At 32.8% G+C, this 16898-nt stretch overlaps 1 protein-coding gene and 1 long non-coding RNA gene across 5 annotated transcripts in view; one reads left to right on the forward strand and one right to left on the reverse strand.

Moving 5' to 3' along the window:
• On the forward strand, positions 1–8485 carry LOC144092997 (uncharacterized). Its single transcript, XR_013306185.1, has 6 exons — positions 1–134; positions 248–413; positions 493–1009; positions 1112–1485; positions 7893–8019; positions 8094–8485. It is a non-coding gene; the product is annotated as an uncharacterized LOC144092997 (long non-coding RNA).
• trim65 (tripartite motif containing 65) overlaps positions 7–16898 on the reverse strand; it is a 26315-nt gene continuing 9423 nt past the window's right edge. For all 4 annotated transcript variants that reach the window (XM_077626188.1, XM_077626190.1, XM_077626192.1 and 1 more), the window contains exons 4-8: positions 1221–1451; positions 901–1069; positions 737–826; positions 408–625; positions 7–328 (exon numbers count right to left, since the gene is read on the reverse strand). In XM_077626188.1, the coding sequence (XP_077482314.1) occupies positions 20–328; positions 408–625; positions 737–826; positions 901–1069; positions 1221–1451 (1017 nt within the window). In that variant the 3' untranslated portion in view covers positions 7–19. The remainder of the gene's footprint in view (positions 329–407; positions 626–736; positions 827–900; positions 1070–1220; positions 1452–16898) is intronic.

A 16898-nucleotide genomic window follows, 5' to 3' on the forward strand; every position in this document is an offset into this window, starting at 1 on the left:
TCGGTCGGTCGGCCGGCGCTCACGAGGAGCAGAGCGTGACGCTGACCCCCTCCCCCAGCCAGCAAGCGGGGAAGAGCTCCTGCGTGAAGGCCGAGTGGAAGGCGTGCAGGGGCACGTGACCGTCTCCGTAAAAGGTGAGCGTGCCCGCCTCGTAGTCCAGCAGCAGGCCCACGCGGCCGCGCCGCCAAGAGCCGGCCGGGGTCTCTTTGCGGCCGTTGTGCCAGGCGCCGGGCTGCTTCTCGTCCAGCTGCAGGCTCCACGACACTTCGTTCATGCCCAGCATGCACCGCCGCCCCTTCTCTTTCCTGGGGATGCTGGCGTAGGTCACCTGCAAAGCGGAGCGCACCGATGAAGGAGTCGGCAGACGGAGGCGCGGCGTTCCCACGCCGAGACGCGGCGGCACGTACCCCCAGGTAGGCCCAGGGTTTGGACACTTCCAGCTCCCAGTAGTGCTGGCCTCGTTTGAAGCCCTGGCTGCACAACACCTGCCAGGTGTGATCGAAGCGGGACGGGTGATCCGCCGGCGGGCGCCGCCCCGAAGTCAGGTGCTCCGCCCTCTGGTTCTCCCGGGACAGAACCAGATTGCCGTTGGCAGTGTCGGGGTCGAAGGTCAGACGGCATCTGTCTGGGAAGGCCGAAGGGGAGCATTTTTGACACGACGCTACGTTACTACTTCCCCCGCCTAGGCCAATTTTGGACTTTACTAGGTGTATTTTTTTTTTTGTCAGGAACTTACAAGCACGGATGCCCTCCTCGCCATCGGGGTGACACGGAGCGGCCGGGCTGGGGACCACGGCCAGAACGGGCCTCCTCTCCTGGGGTGAACCTGGCGACGAGAGGCGTGAGGAGACGGAGGCGGAAGAGAAGAAGAAGAAGAAGAAGAGGGTCGTCGGCGCCGACCTTCCAAGTCCTGACCCACGACGGCGCAGACGGCTTTGTCCAGGTCCTCCGTCACCAGCTTGGAGATGCGGCTCAGGACCTCCGCGACGACGTTGAGGCGATCCTGCGGGTGCGGCGAGATATCGCAGGGAATTTTCTTGAGGCGTGGTACTTCTACCAGTGCCGATTCCTTGGGGGACAAAAATAGTGCTTTTCTATGTGATGTTTGCAGGACAAATGCAACTGCTGATCAATAAGGAAATCCAGCGTCAAAAGAATCCAGCGTCCTCGTTTTGAATGGAGCTTGACTAAAGATCGACCTTTCCGGGCCCTTTCCAAACCTTGATGAGCTCGGCGTCGGAAAGGCCGTGCAGGGCGGCGATCCGAGCCTGGCTGGCTTTCAGCTTGCGCGCGTTCTCCTCCAGCTCGGCCAGGCGGACGGCGGCCTCGGACAGGGCGGCTTCTCTGTGCGCCTCGGCCGCGCTCTCGGCGGACGCTCGTCGCTCGCCCAACGTTTCCATCAAGCCGGAGAACTTGGCCGAAAGCCGAGCGGAGGTCTGCTGCGTCGTCTCCTGCAAAGTCATCATTCATTAACGACATAGTATGGTAAGGCTTTTTTTCTTAACAAAACGACATGGTATGGTAAGGCTTTTTTTTTTCTTTTTTTTTTTAAACGACATAGTATAGTAAGGCTTTTTTTCTTTAAAAAAACGACATAGTATAGTAAGGCTTTTTTCTTTAAAAAACGACATAGTATAGTAAGGCTTTTTTTCCCTAAAAAACAACATAGTATAGTAAGGCTTCTTCTCTTAAAAAACGACATAGTATAGTAATACTTTTTTTGTAAAAAACGGCCTAGTATAGTAAGGCTTTTTTTCGTACAAAACGACATAGTATTGTAATACTTTTTTCCCCGTAAAAAACGACCTAGTATAGTAATAGTTTTCCTCGTAAAAAACGACATAGTATAGTAAGGCTTTTTTCTTTAAAAAACGACATAGTATAGTAAGGCTTTTTTTTCTTAAAAAATGACATAGTATAGTACGGCTTTTTTCGTAAAAAAACGACATAGTATAGTAAGGCTTTTTTCTTAAAAAAAAAAACGACATAGTATAGTAATACTTTTTTTGTAAAAAACGGCCTAGTATAGTAAGGCTTTTTCCTCGTAAAAAAACGACATAGTATAGTAATACTTTTTTTGTAAAAAACGGCCTAGTATAGTAAGGCTTTTTTTTTCGTAAAAAACGACATAGTATTGTAATACTTTTTTTCCCCGTAAAAAACGACCTAGTATAGTAATAGTTTTCCTCGTAAAAAACGACATAGTATAGTAAGGCTTTTTTCTTTAAAAAACGACATAGTATAGTAAGGCTTTTTTTTCTTAAAAAATGACATAGTATAGTACGGCTTTTTTCGTAAAAAAACGACATAGTATAGTAAGGCTTTTTTCTTAAAAAAAAAAAACCGACATAGTATAGTAATACTTTTTTTTGTAAAAAACGGCCTAGTATAGTAAGGCTTTTTTTCGTAAAAAACAACATAGTATAGTAAGGCTTTTTCCTCGTAAAAAAACGACATAGTATAGTAATACTTTTTTTGTAAAAAACGGCCTAGTATAGTAAGGCTTTTTTTCGTAAAAAACGACAGTATAGTAAGGCTTTTTTTTTCGTAAAAAACGACCTAGTATTGTAATACTTTTTTTTCCCGTAAAAAACGACCTAGTATAGTAATACTTTTCCTCGTAAAAAACGACATAGTATAGTAAGGCTTTTTTCTTTAAAAAACGACATAGTATAGTAAGGCTTTTTTTCCCTAAAAAACAACATAGTATAGTAAGGCTTCTTCTCTTAAAAAACGACATAGTATAGTAATACTTTTTTTGTAAAAAACGGCCTAGTATAGTAAGGCTTTTTTTCGTACAAAACGACATAGTATTGTAATACTTTTTTCCCCGTAAAAAACGACCTAGTATAGTAATAGTTTTCCTCGTAAAAAACGACATAGTATAGTAAGGCTTTTTTCTTTAAAAAACGACATAGTATAGTAAGGCTTTTTTTTCTTAAAAAATGACATAGTATAGTACGGCTTTTTTCGTAAAAAAACGACATAGTATAGTAAGGCTTTTTTCTTAAAAAAAAAAACGACATAGTATAGTAATACTTTTTTTGTAAAAAACGGCCTAGTATAGTAAGGCTTTTTCCTCGTAAAAAAACGACATAGTATAGTAATACTTTTTTTGTAAAAAACGGCCTAGTATAGTAAGGCTTTTTTTTTCGTAAAAAACGACATAGTATTGTAATACTTTTTTTCCCCGTAAAAAACGACCTAGTATAGTAATAGTTTTCCTCGTAAAAAACGACATAGTATAGTAAGGCTTTTTTCTTTAAAAAACGACATAGTATAGTAAGGCTTTTTTTTCTTAAAAAATGACATAGTATAGTACGGCTTTTTTCGTAAAAAAACGACATAGTATAGTAAGGCTTTTTTCTTAAAAAAAAAAAACCGACATAGTATAGTAATACTTTTTTTTGTAAAAAACGGCCTAGTATAGTAAGGCTTTTTTTCGTAAAAAACAACATAGTATAGTAAGGCTTTTTCCTCGTAAAAAAACGACATAGTATAGTAATACTTTTTTTGTAAAAAACGGCCTAGTATAGTAAGGCTTTTTTTCGTAAAAAACGACAGTATAGTAAGGCTTTTTTTTTCGTAAAAAACGACCTAGTATTGTAATACTTTTTTTTCCCGTAAAAAACGACCTAGTATAGTAATACTTTTCCTCGTAAAAAACGACATAGTATAGTAAGGCTTTTTTCTTTAAAAAACGACATAGTATAGTAAGGCTTTTTTTCTTAAAAAATGACATAGTATAGTACGGCTTTTTTCGTAAAAAAACGACATAGTATAGTAAGGCTTTTTTCTTAAAAAAAAAACGACATAGTATAGTAATACTTTTCTTGTAAAAAACGGCCTAGTATAGTAAGGCTTTTTTTCGTAAAAAACAACATAGTATAGTAAGGCTTTTTCCTCGTAAAAAAACGACATAGTATAGTAATACTTTTTTTGTAAAAAACGGCCTAGTATAGTAAGGCTTTTTTTTCGTAAAAAACGACATAGTATAGTAAGGCTTTTTTTTCGTAAAAAACGACATAGTATTGTAATACTTTTTTTTCCCGTAAAAAACGACCTAGTATAGTAATACTTTTCCTCGTAAAAAACGACATAGTATAGTAAGGCTTTTTTCTTTAAAAAACGACATAGTATAGTAAGGCTTTTTTTCTTAAAAAATGACATAGTATAGTACGGCTTTTTTCGTAAAAAAACGACATAGTATAGTAAGGCTTTTTTCTTTAAAAAAAAAACAACATAGTATAGTAATACTTTTTTTGTAAAAAACGGCCTAGTATAGTAAGGCTTTTTCCTCGTAAAAAAACGACATAGTATAGTAATACTTTTTTTGTAAAAAACGGCCTAGTATAGTAAGGCTTTTTTTTTCGTAAAAAACGACATAGTATTGTAATACTTTTTTTCCCCGTAAAAAACGACCTAGTATAGTAATAGTTTTCCTCGTAAAAAACGACATAGTATAGTAAGGCTTTTTTCTTTAAAAAACGACATAGTATAGTAAGGCTTTTTTTTCTTAAAAAATGACATAGTATAGTACGGCTTTTTTCGTAAAAAAACGACATAGTATAGTAAGGCTTTTTTCTTAAAAAAAAAAAACGACATAGTATAGTAATACTTTTTTTTGTAAAAAACGGCCTAGTATAGTAAGGCTTTTTTTCGTAAAAAACAACATAGTATAGTAAGGCTTTTTCCTCGTAAAAAAACGACATAGTATAGTAATACTTTTTTGTAAAAAACGGCCTAGTATAGTAAGGCTTTTTTTCGTAAAAAACGACAGTATAGTAAGGCTTTTTTTTCGTAAAAAACGACCTAGTATTGTAATACTTTTTTTTCCCGTAAAAAACGACCTAGTATAGTAATACTTTTCCTCGTAAAAAACGACATAGTATAGTAAGGCTTTTTTCTTTAAAAAACGACATAGTATAGTAAGGCTTTTTTTCTTAAAAAATGACATAGTATAGTACGGCTTTTTTCGTAAAAAAACGACATAGTATAGTAAGGCTTTTTTCTTTAAAAAAAAAACAACATAGTACAGTAATACTTTTTTTGTAAAAAACGGCCTAGTATAGTAAGGCTTTTTCCTCGTAAAAAAACGACATAGTATAGTAATACTTTTTTTGTAAAAAACGGCCTAGTATAGTAAGGCTTTTTTTTTCGTAAAAAACGACATAGTATTGTAATACTTTTTTTCCCCGTAAAAAACGACCTAGTATAGTAATAGTTTTCCTCGTAAAAAACGACATAGTATAGTAAGGCTTTTTTCTTTAAAAAACGACATAGTATAGTAAGGCTTTTTTTCTTAAAAAATGACATAGTATAGTACGGCTTTTTTCGTAAAAAAACGACATAGTATAGTAAGGCTTTTTTCTTAAAAAAAAAAAAACGACATAGTATAGTAATACTTTTTTTTGTAAAAAACGGCCTAGTATAGTAAGGCTTTTTTTCGTAAAAAACAACATAGTATAGTAAGGCTTTTTCCTCGTAAAAAAACGACATAGTATAGTAATACTTTTTTGTAAAAAACGGCCTAGTATAGTAAGGCTTTTTTTCGTAAAAAACGACAGTATAGTAAGGCTTTTTTTTCGTAAAAAACGACCTAGTATTGTAATACTTTTTTTTCCCGTAAAAAACGACCTAGTATAGTAATACTTTTCCTCGTAAAAAACGACATAGTATAGTAAGGCTTTTTTCTTTAAAAAACGACATAGTATAGTAAGGCTTTTTTTCTTAAAAAATGACATAGTATAGTACGGCTTTTTTCGTAAAAAAACGACATAGTATAGTAAGGCTTTTTTCTTAAAAAAAAAAACGACATAGTATAGTAATACTTTTCTTGTAAAAAACGGCCTAGTATAGTAAGGCTTTTTTTCGTAAAAAACAACATAGTATAGTAAGGCTTTTTCCTCGTAAAAAAACGACATAGTATAGTAATACTTTTTTTGTAAAAAACGGCCTAGTATAGTAAGGCTTTTTTTCGTAAAAAACGACATAGTATAGTAAGGCTTTTTCCTCGTAAAAAAACGACATAGTATTGTAATACTTTTTTTTCCCGTAAAAAACGACCTAGTATAGTAATACTTTTCCTCGTAAAAAACGACATAGTATAGTAAGGCTTTTTTCTTTAAAAAACGACATAGTATAGTAAGGCTTTTTTTCTTAAAAAATGACATAGTATAGTACGGCTTTTTTCGTAAAAAAACGACATAGTATAGTAAGGCTTTTTTCTTTAAAAAAAAAACAACATAGTATAGTAATACTTTTCTTGTAAAAAACGGCCTAGTATAGTAAGGCTTTTTTTCGTAAAAAACGACATAGTATTGTAATACTTTTTTTTCCCGTAAAAAACGACCTAGTATAGTAATACTTTTCCTCGTAAAAAACGACATAGTATAGTAAGGCTTTTTTCTTTAAAAAACGACATAGTATAGTAAGGCTTTTTTTCTTAAAAAATGACATAGTATAGTACGGCTTTTTTCGTAAAAAAACGACATAGTATAGTAAGGCTTTTTTCTTAAAAAAAAAAACGACATAGTATAGTAATACTTTTCTTGTAAAAAATGGCCTAGTATAGTAAGGCTTTTTTTCGAAAAAAACGACATAGTATAGTAATACTTTTTTTTGTAAAAAACGGCCTAGTATAGTAAGGCTTTTTTTTCGTAAAAAACGACATAGTATTGTAATACTTTTTTTCCCCGTAAAAAACGACATAGTATAGTAAGGTTTTTTTTCTTTAAAAAACGACATAGTATAGTAAGGCTTTTTTTTCTTAAAAAATGACATAGTATAGTACGGCTTTTTTCGTAAAAAAACGACATAGTATAGTAAGGCTTTTTTCTTAAAAAAAAAAATGACATAGTATAGTAATACTTTTTTTGTAAAAAACGGCCTAGTATAGTACGGCTTTTTTTCGTAAAAAACAACATAGTATAGTAAGGCTTTTTCCTCGTAAAAAACGACATAGTATAGTAATACTTTTTTTGTAAAAAACGGCCTAGTATAGTAAGGCTTTTTTTTCGTAAAAAACGACATAGTATAGTAAGGCTTTTTTTCGTAAAAAACGACATAGTATTGTAATACTTTTTTTTCCCGTAAAAAACGACCTAGTATAGTAATAGTTTTCCTCGTAAAAAACGACATGGTATAGTAAGGCTTTTTTCTTTAAAAAACGGCCTAGTATAGTAAGGCTTTTTTTCGTAAAAAACGACATAGTATTGTAATACTTTTTTTTCCCGTAAAAAAAGACCTAGTATAGTAATAGTTTTCCTCGTAAAAAACGACATAGTATAGTAAGGCTTTTTCCTCGTAAAAAACAACATAGTATAGTAAGGCTTTTTTTTCTTAAAAAACGACATAGTATAGTCAGGCTTTTTTTTTCTTAAAAAATGACAGTATAAAAAACGACATAATATAGTAAGGCATTTTTTTCTTTAAAAAACGACATAGTATAGTAAGGCTTTTTTTTCTTTAAAAAATGACAGTTTTGTAAGGCTTTTTTTCTTAAAAAACGACCATATATAGTAAGGCATATTTTCTTTAAAAATGACCATGTTTAGTAAGGGTAAGGCATATTTTCTTTAAAAATGACCATGTATAGTAAGGGTAAGGCATATTTTCTTTAAAAATGACCATGTATAGTAAGGCTTTTATTTATTAAAAAAATGACCATGTATAGTAAGACTATTTTCTTTAAAAATACAAAAAACGCATTGTGAGGCATTTGAGAAATAATAGTCCTAGTTGACTTTATTTTATACATAATGAATGAATCTTGGCTTCTGGCTCATCCTCAAAAGGCTCATGTACGTCCAAGATATTTGTTGAATGTAAGTTACAGCATGGAGGAAATGTTCCCCACAAGTTACCTAACGCCTTGCCTTGTTTGTTGACAGACTCGTACCGGCGCACCCCGGATTGCGCCCCAGTGAGTGGAGGCTGACACGTTCATGCTTTTGGACGGCTCCCGCAGATGCAGGCGGACGACGACGACGCCGCCGGAGGGCAAATCCTCACTGATCTGTAAGTCCGCTTGTCGTCGTCGTCGACATTATCACTTTGGTCACGTGACCTTTATCATTCACGGCGGCGTCCAGTCGGGAAGAGCTCGCTGACTGGCCGCAGGAGCAGTTGGGACAGATGCACGTCGACACCGCCTTCGTCATGCCAGGTTGAAGACCGTGTCGCGACCGTCAAGATATTAGCGCCGTAGGACAAAAATGTTGTCATCTTGGGCAGTGTTGAGAAATATTTTTTTAGGCCAATTATTTTAACTAATTTTGATGTAATGTGGAAATGTAAAATTTATTTTGCAAAGTTTTTTTAGTCTTGTCGCAGAGAGTACGTCCGCGGGATGCGAACCAGGAATCACTCCATGGTAGGTATATACTCTACTGTGTGTGCTAAAGGGCCCTCCCAAGTAATTTATCTAAGTGTGCAAGCCACCTCCCTCACTCAGCATGGTCGTAATTTGGCTAAGTGTTTTGATTTTTTAGGCTAAGTATTTTAACAAATTTGGATGTAATGATTAAATGTAAAATTTATTTTTTAGTTTTTTTTAGTAAAAGGTAATTTATCTTATGTCGCAGGTGCCTCTCCCGCCGAAGGCGGGAGAGGCACCAAGAGTACGTCTGCGGGACGCGAACCAGCTTCCACTCGGTGGTAGGCGCATACTCTACTGTGTGCGCCAAGGGGCCCACCCACACACCCACTAAACTTCGACCGGCCAAGTATTTTCGGTAAGAGGGAACTCGACTCATTTGACTAAGTGTGCAAGACACCTCCCTCACTCAGTATGGTTGTAATTTGGCTAAGTGTTTTGATTTTTTAGGCTAAGTATTTTAACAAATTTGGATGTAATGATTAAATGTAAAATTTATTTTTTAGTTTTTTTTTGTAAAAGGTAATTTATCTTATGTCGCAGGTGCCTCTCCCGCCGAAGGCGGGAGAGGCACCAAGAGTACGTCTGCGGGACGCGAACCAGCTTCCACTCGGTGGTAGGCGCATACTCTACTGTGTGCGCCAAGGGGCCCACCCACACACCCACTAAACTTCGACCGGCCAAGTATTTTCGGTAAGAGGGAACTCGACTCATTTAACTAAGTGTATAAGCCACCTCCCTAAAAAGAATGATCCTGCCCATTTGGTTTTTATTTGACCTGAACTTGGACTGCCTAAGTATTTTCGGTAAGAGGGCGCTCAAGTAATTTATCTAAGTGTGCAAGCCACCTCCCTACTCACCATGGTCCTGTCCAATAAAACTTTTTGGGTGGCTTATTTGAAATCCTAGCTGATAGCCAGTGTCTTTGATGTAATGACCTAAATGTAAATTTGATGTTTAAAGTTTTTTTTTAGTAAAAGGTATTAAGTCTTTTGTCGCAGCCTTACTATACTATGTTGTTTTTTTATAAATAAAGCCTTGTTATACATTGTGTCATTTTTTACGAAAAAAAGACTTGTTATACATTGTCATTTTGTTACGAAAAAAACCCTTGCTATATTATGTCATTTTTAAAGAAATAAGCCTTACTATACTATGTCGTTTTTTAGGAAAAAAAGCCTTACTATACTATGTCGTTTTTTTTAGGGAAAAAAGCCTTACTATACTCTGTCGTTTTTTAAGAAAAAAAAGCCTTACTATACTATGTCGTTTTTTAGGAAAAAAAGCCTTACTATACCATGTCGTTTTTTTAAGAAAAAAAGCCTTACTATACTATGTCCTTTTTTAAGAAAAAAAGCCTTACTATACTATGTCGTTTTTTAAGAGAAGAAGCCTTACTATACTATGTCGTTTTTTAGGGAAAAAAGCCTTACTATACTATGTCGATTTTTTAGGGAAAAAAGCCTTACTATACTATGTCCTTTTTTAAGAAAAAAAAGCATTACTATACTATGTCGTTTTTTTAGGGAAAAAAGCCTTACTATACTCTGTCGTTTTTTTAAGATAAAAAGCCTTACTATACTATGTCCGTTTTTAAGAAAAAAAGCCTTACTATACTATGTAGTTTTTTAAGAAAAAAAGCCTTATTATACTATGTCGTTTTTTTAGGGAAAAAAAGACTTACTATACTATGTCGTTTTTTTAGGGAAAAAAAGCCTTACTATACTATGTCGTTTTTTTTTGGGAAAAAAAGCCTTACTATACTATGTCGTTTTTTTAGGGAAAAAAGCCTTACTATACTCTGTCGTTTTTTTAAGAAAAAAAGCCTTACTATACTATGTCGTGATTTAAGAAAAAAAGCCTTACTATACTATGTCGTTTTTTAGGAAAAAAAGCCTTACTATACCATGTCGTTTTTTAAAGAAAAAAAGCCTTACTATACTATGTCCTTTTTTAAGAAAAAAAGCCTTACTATACTATGTCGTTTTTTTAGGAAAAAAAAGCCTTACTATACTGTCGTTTTTTTTAGGGAAAAAAGCCTTACTATACTCTGTCGTTTTTTAAGAAAAAAAGCCTTACTATACTATGTCGTTTTTTAGGAAAAAAAGCCTTACTATACTATGTCGTTTTTTTGGGGGAAAAAAGCCTTACTATACTATGTCGTTTTTTAAGAAAAAAAGCCTTACTATACTATGTCGTTTTTTCAGAAAAAAAGCCTTACTATACTATGTCATTTTTTAGGAAAAAAAGCCTTACTATACTATGTCGTTTTTTTAGGGAAAAAAAGCCTTACTATACTATGTCGTTTTTTAAGAAAAAAAGCCTTACTATACTATGTCGTTTTTTTAGGGAAAAAAAGCCTTGCTATACTATGTCGTTTTTTAGGGGAAAAAAGCCTTACTATACTATGTCGTTTTTTTAGGGAAAAAAAGCCTTACTATACTATGTCGTTTTTTAAGAAAAAAAGCCTTACTATACTATGTCGTTTTTTTAGGGAAAAAAAGCCTTACTATACTATGTCGTTTTTTTTAGGGAAAAAAGCCTTACTATACTATGTCGTTTTTTAAGAAAAAAAGCCTTACTACACTATGTCGTTTTTTAGGGAAAAAAAGCCTTACTATACTATGTCGTTTTTTAGGGAAAAAAAGCCTTACTATACCATGTCGTTTTTTAGGAAAAAAAGCCTTACTATACTATGTTGTTTTTTTAGGGGAAAAAAGCCTTACTATACTATGTCTTTTTTTAGGGGAAAAAAGCCTTACTATACTATGTCGTTTTTTTAGGGGAAAAAAGCCTTACTATACTATGTTGTTTTTTAAGAAAAAAAGCCTTACTATACTATGTCGTTTTTTTAGGGGAAAAAAGCCTTACTATACTATGTCGTTTTTTTAGGGAAAAAAAGCCTTACTATACTATGTCGTTTTTTTAGGGAAAAAAAGCCTTACTATACTATGTCGTTTTTTTTAGGGAAAAAAGCCTTACTATACTATGTCGTTTTTTAGGGAAAAAAGCCTTACTATACTATGTCGTTTTTTAAGAAAAAAAGCCTTACTACACTATGTCGTTTTTTAGGGAAAAAAAGCCTTACTATACTATGTCGTTTTTTAAGAAAAAAAGCCTTACTATACCATGTCGTTTTTTAGGAAAAAAAGCCTTACTATACTATGTTGTTTTTTTAGGGGAAAAAAGCCTTACTATACTATGTCGTTTTTTTAGGGGAAAAAAGCCTTACTATACTATGTCGTTTTTTTAGGGGAAAAAAGCCTTACTATACTATGTCGTTTTTTCAGAAAAAAAGCCTTACTATACTATGTCGTTTTTTTAGGGGAAAAAAGCCTTACTATACTATGTAGTTTTTTTAGGGAAAAAAGCCTTACTATACTCTGTCGTTTTTTTAAGAAAAAAAGCCTTACTATACTATGTCCTTTTTAAAGAAAAAAAGCCTTACTATACTATGTCATTTTTAAGAAAAAAAGCCTTACTATACTATGTCCTTTTTAAAGAAAAAAAGCCTTACTATACTATGTCCTTTTTTAAGAAAAAAGCCTTACTATACTGTGTCGTTTTTTAAGAAAAAAAGCCTTACTATACTATGTCGTTTTTTAGGAAAAAAGCCTTACTATACTATGTCGTTTTTTTGGGGGAAAAAAAAGCCTTACTATACTATGTCGTTTTTTAAGAAAAAAAGCCTTACTATACTATGTCGTATTTTAGGGAAAAAAAGCCCCACTATACTATGTTGTTTTTTAAGAAAAAAAGCCTTACTATACTATGTCGTTTTTTTAAGAAAAAAAAGCCTTACTATACTATGTCGTTTTTTTAGGGAAAAAAAAGCCTTACTATACTATGTCTTTTTTTAGGGAAAAAAAGCCTTACTACACTGTCGTTTTTTTAGGGAAAAAAGCCTTACTATATATGTCGTTTTTTAAGAAAAAAAGCCTTACTATACTTTGTCGTTTTCTTAGGGGAAAAAAACCATACTATACTATGTCGTTTTTTTAGGGAAAAAAAAGCCTTACTATACTATGTCGTTTTTTTAGGGAAAAAAGCCTTACTATACTATGTCGTTTTTTTAGGGAAAAAAAGCCTTACTATACTCTGTAGTTTTTTAAGAGAAAAAGCCTTACTATACTATGTCCTTTTTTAAGAAAAAAAGCCTTACTATACTATGTCCTTTTTAAGAAAAAAAGCCTTACTATACTATGTCGTTTTTTAAGAAAAAAAGCCTTACTATACTATGTCGTTTTTTAGGAAAAAAAGCCTTACTATACTATGTCGTTTTTTTAGGGAAAAAAAGCCTTACTATACTATGTCGTTTTTTAAGAAAAAAAGCCTTACTATACTATGTCGTTTTTTTAGGGAAAAAGCCTTACTATACTATGTCGTTTTTTCAGAAAAAAAGCCTTACTATACTATGTCGTTTTTTAGGAAAAAAAGCCTTACTATACTATGTCGTTTTTTAAGAAAAAAAGCCTTACTATACTATGTCGTTTTTTTAGGGAAAAAAGCCTTACTATACTCTGTCGTTTTTTTAAGAAAAAAAGCCTTACTATACTATGTCCTTTTTTAAGAAAAAAAGCCTTACTATACTATGTCGTTTTTTAAGAGAAGAAGCCTTACTATACTATGTCGTTTTTTAGGAAAAAAAAGCCTTACTATACTATGTCGTTTTTTTTAGGGAAAAAAGCCTTACTATACTCTGTCGTTTTTTAAGAAAAAAAGCCTTACTATACTATGTCGTTTTTTAGGAAAAAAAGCCTTACTATACTATGTCGTTTTTTTCGGGAAAAAAAGCCTTACTATACTATGTCGTTTTTTAGGAAAAAAAAGCCTTACTATACTATGTCGTTTTTTTAGGGAAAAAAAGCCTTACTATACTATGTCGTTTTTTAAGAAAAAAAGCCTTACTATACTATGTCGTTTTTTTAGGAAAAAAGCCTTACTATACTGTCGTTTTTTAGGAAAAAAAGCCTTACTATACTATGTCGTTTTTTTAGGAAGAAAAGCCTTACTATACTATGTCGTTTTTTTTTTTAGGGAAAAAAAGCCTTACTATACTATGTCGTTTTTTTAGGGGAAAAAAAGCCTTACTATACTATGTCGTTTTTTTTAGGGAAAAAAGCCTTACTATACTCTGTCGTTTTTTTAAGAAAAAAAGCCTTACTATACTATGTCGTTTTTTAAGAAAAAAAGCCTTACTATACTATGTCGTTTTTTAGGGGAAAAAAACCTTACTATACTTTGTCGTGTTTTTAGGGAAAAAAAGCCTTACTATACTATGTCGTTTTTTTAGGGAAAAAAAAGCCTTACTATACTATGTCCTTTTTTAAGAAAAAAAGCCTTACTATACTATGTCCTTTTTAAGAAAAAAAGCCTTACTATACTATGTCGTTTTTTTAAGAAAAAAAGCCTTACTATACTATGTCGTTTTTTTAGGAAAAAAAGCCTTACTATACTATGTCGTTTTTTTAGGGAAAAAAAGCCTTACTATACTATGTCGTTTTTAAGAAAAAAAGCCTTACTATACTATGTCGTTTTTTTAGGGAAAAAGCCTTACTATACTATGTCGTTTTTTAAGAAAAAAAGCCTTACTATACTATGTCGTTTTTTAGGAAAAAAAGCCTTACTATACTATGTCGTTTTTTAAGAAAAAAAGCCTTACTATACTATGTCGTTTTTTTAGGGAAAAAAGCCTTACTATACTCTGTCGTTTTTTTAAGAAAAAAAGCCTTACTATACTATGTCCTTTTTTAAGAAAAAAAGCCTTACTATACTATGTCGTTTTTTAAGAGAAGAAGCCTTACTATACTATGTCGTTTTTTAGGAAAAAAAAGCCTTACTATACTATGTCGTTTTTTTTAGGGAAAAAAGCCTTACTATACTCTGTCGTTTTTTAAGAAAAAAAGCCTTACTATACTATGTCGTTTTTTAGGAAAAAAAGCCTTACTATACTATGTCGTTTTTTTCGGGAAAAAAAGCCTTACTATACTATGTCGTTTTTTTGGGAAAAAAAGCCTTACTATACTATGTCGTTTTTTTAGGGAAAAAAAGCCTTACTATACTATGTCGTTTTTTAAGAAAAAAAGCCTTACTATACTATGTCGTTTTTTTAGGAAAAAAGCCTTACTATACTGTCGTTTTTTAGGAAAAAAAGCCTTACTATACTATGTCGTTTTTTTAGGAAGAAAAGCCTTACTATACTATGTCGTTTTTTTTTTAGGGAAAAAAAGCCTTACTATACTATGTCGTTTTTTTAGGGGAAAAAAAGCCTTACTATACTATGTCGTTTTTTTAGGGAAAAAAGCCTTACTATACTCTGTCGTTTTTTTAAGAAAAAAAGCCTTACTATACTATGTCGTTTTTTAAGAAAAAAAGCCTTACTATACTATGTCGTTTTTAAAGAAAAAAAGCCTTACTATACTATGTCGTTTTTTAAGAAAAAAAGCCTTACTATACTATGTCGTTTTTTTAGGGAAAAAGCCTTACTATACTATGTCGTTTTTTAGGAAAAAAAGCCTTACTATACTATGTCGTTTTTAGGGAAAAAAAGCCTTACTATACTATGTCGTTTTTTAAGAAAAAAAGCCTCACTATACTGTCGTTTTTTTAGGGAAAAAGCCTTACTATACTATGTCGTTTTTTAGGAAAAAAAGCCTTACTATACTATGTCGTTTTTAGGGAAAAAAAGCCTTACTATACTATGTCGTTTTTTTAGGGAAAAAAGCCTTACTATACTATGTCGTTTTTTAAGAAAAAAAGCCTTACTATACTATGTCGTTTTTTAAGAAAAAAAGCCTTACTATACTATGTCGTTTTTTAGGAAAAAAAGCCTTACTATACTATGTCGTTTTTTGGGGGAAAAAAAGCCTTACTATACTATGTCGGTTTTTAAGAAAAAAAGCCTTACTATACTATGTCGTTTTTTAAGAAAAAAAGCCTTACTATACTGTCATTTTTTAGGAAAAAAAGCCTTACTATACTATGTCGTTTTTTTAGGGAAAAAAAGCCTTACTATACTATGTCGTTTTTTAAGAAAAAAAGCCTTACTATACTATGTCGTTTTTTTAGGGAAAAAAAGCCTTACTATACTATGTCGTTTTTTTAGGGAAAAAAGCCTTACTATACTATGTCGTTTTTTAGGGAAAAAAGCCTTACTATACTATGTCGTTTTTTAGGGGAAAAAAAGCCTTACTATACTATGTTGTTTTTTTAGGGGAAAAAAGCCTTACTATACTATGTCGTTTTTTAAGAAGAAAAGCCTTACTATACTATGTTGTTTTTTAAGAAAAAAAGCCTTACTATACTATGTCGTTTTTTAGGGAAAATAAGCCTTACTATACTATGTCGTTTTTTTTTTAGGAAAAAAAGCCTTACTATACCATGTCGTTTTTTAGGAAAAAAAGCCTTACTATACTATGTCGTTTTTTTAGGGGAAAAAAGCCTTACTATACTATGTCGTTTTTTTAGGGAAAAAAAGCCTTACTATACTATGTCGTTTTTTAAGAAAAAAAGCCTTACTATACTATGTCGTTTTTTTAGGGAAAAAAAGCCTTACTATACTATGTCGTTTTTTTAGGGAAAAAAGCCTTACTATACTATGTCGTTTTTTAGGGAAAAAAGCCTTACTATACTATGTTGTTTTTTTAGGGAAAAAAAGCCTTACTATACTATGTCGTTTTTTAAGAAGAAAAGCCTAACTATACTATGTCGTTTTTTAAGAAAAAAAGCCTTACTATACTATGTCGTTTTTTAGGGAAAAAAAGCCTTACTATACTATGTCGTTTTTTTTTAGGAAAAAAAGCCTTACTATACCATGTCGTTTTTTAGGAAAAAAAGCCTTACTATACTATGTTGTTTTTTTAGGGGAAAAAAGCCTTACTATACTATGTCGTTTTTTTAGGGGAAAAAAGCCTTACTATACTATGTCGTTTTTTTAGGGGAAAAAAGCCTTACTATACTATGTCGTTTTTTTTAGGGAAAAAAAGCCTTACTATACTATGTCGTTTTTTAAGAAAAAAAGCCTTACTATACTATGTCGTTTTTTTAGGGGAAAAAAGCCTTACTATACTATGTCGTTTTTTTAGGGGAAAAAAGCCTTACTATACTATGTCGTTTTTTAAGAAAAAAAGCCTTACTATACTATGTCGTTTTTTTAGGGAAAAAAGCCTTACTATACTATGTCGTTTTTTTAGGGAAAAAAAGCCTTACTATACTATGTCGTTTTTTAAGAAAAAAAGCCTTACTATACTATGTCGTTTTTTAGGGAAAAAGCCTTACTATACTATGTAGTTTTTTTAGGAAAAAAAGCCTTACTATACTATGTCGTTTTTTTTAGGGAAAAAAAGCCTTACTATACTATGTAGTTTTTTTAGGGGAAAAAAAGCCTTACTATACTATGTCGTTTTTTTAGGGACAAAAGCCTTACTATACTCTGTCGTTTTTTTAAGAAAAAAAGCCTTACTATACTATGTCCTTTTTTAAGAAAAAAAGCCTTACTATACTATGTCCTTTTTAAAGAAAC

This window comes from Stigmatopora argus, chromosome 18, assembly GCF_051989625.1.
Source record: "Stigmatopora argus isolate UIUO_Sarg chromosome 18, RoL_Sarg_1.0, whole genome shotgun sequence".
Taxonomy (NCBI): domain Eukaryota; kingdom Metazoa; phylum Chordata; class Actinopteri; order Syngnathiformes; family Syngnathidae; genus Stigmatopora; species Stigmatopora argus.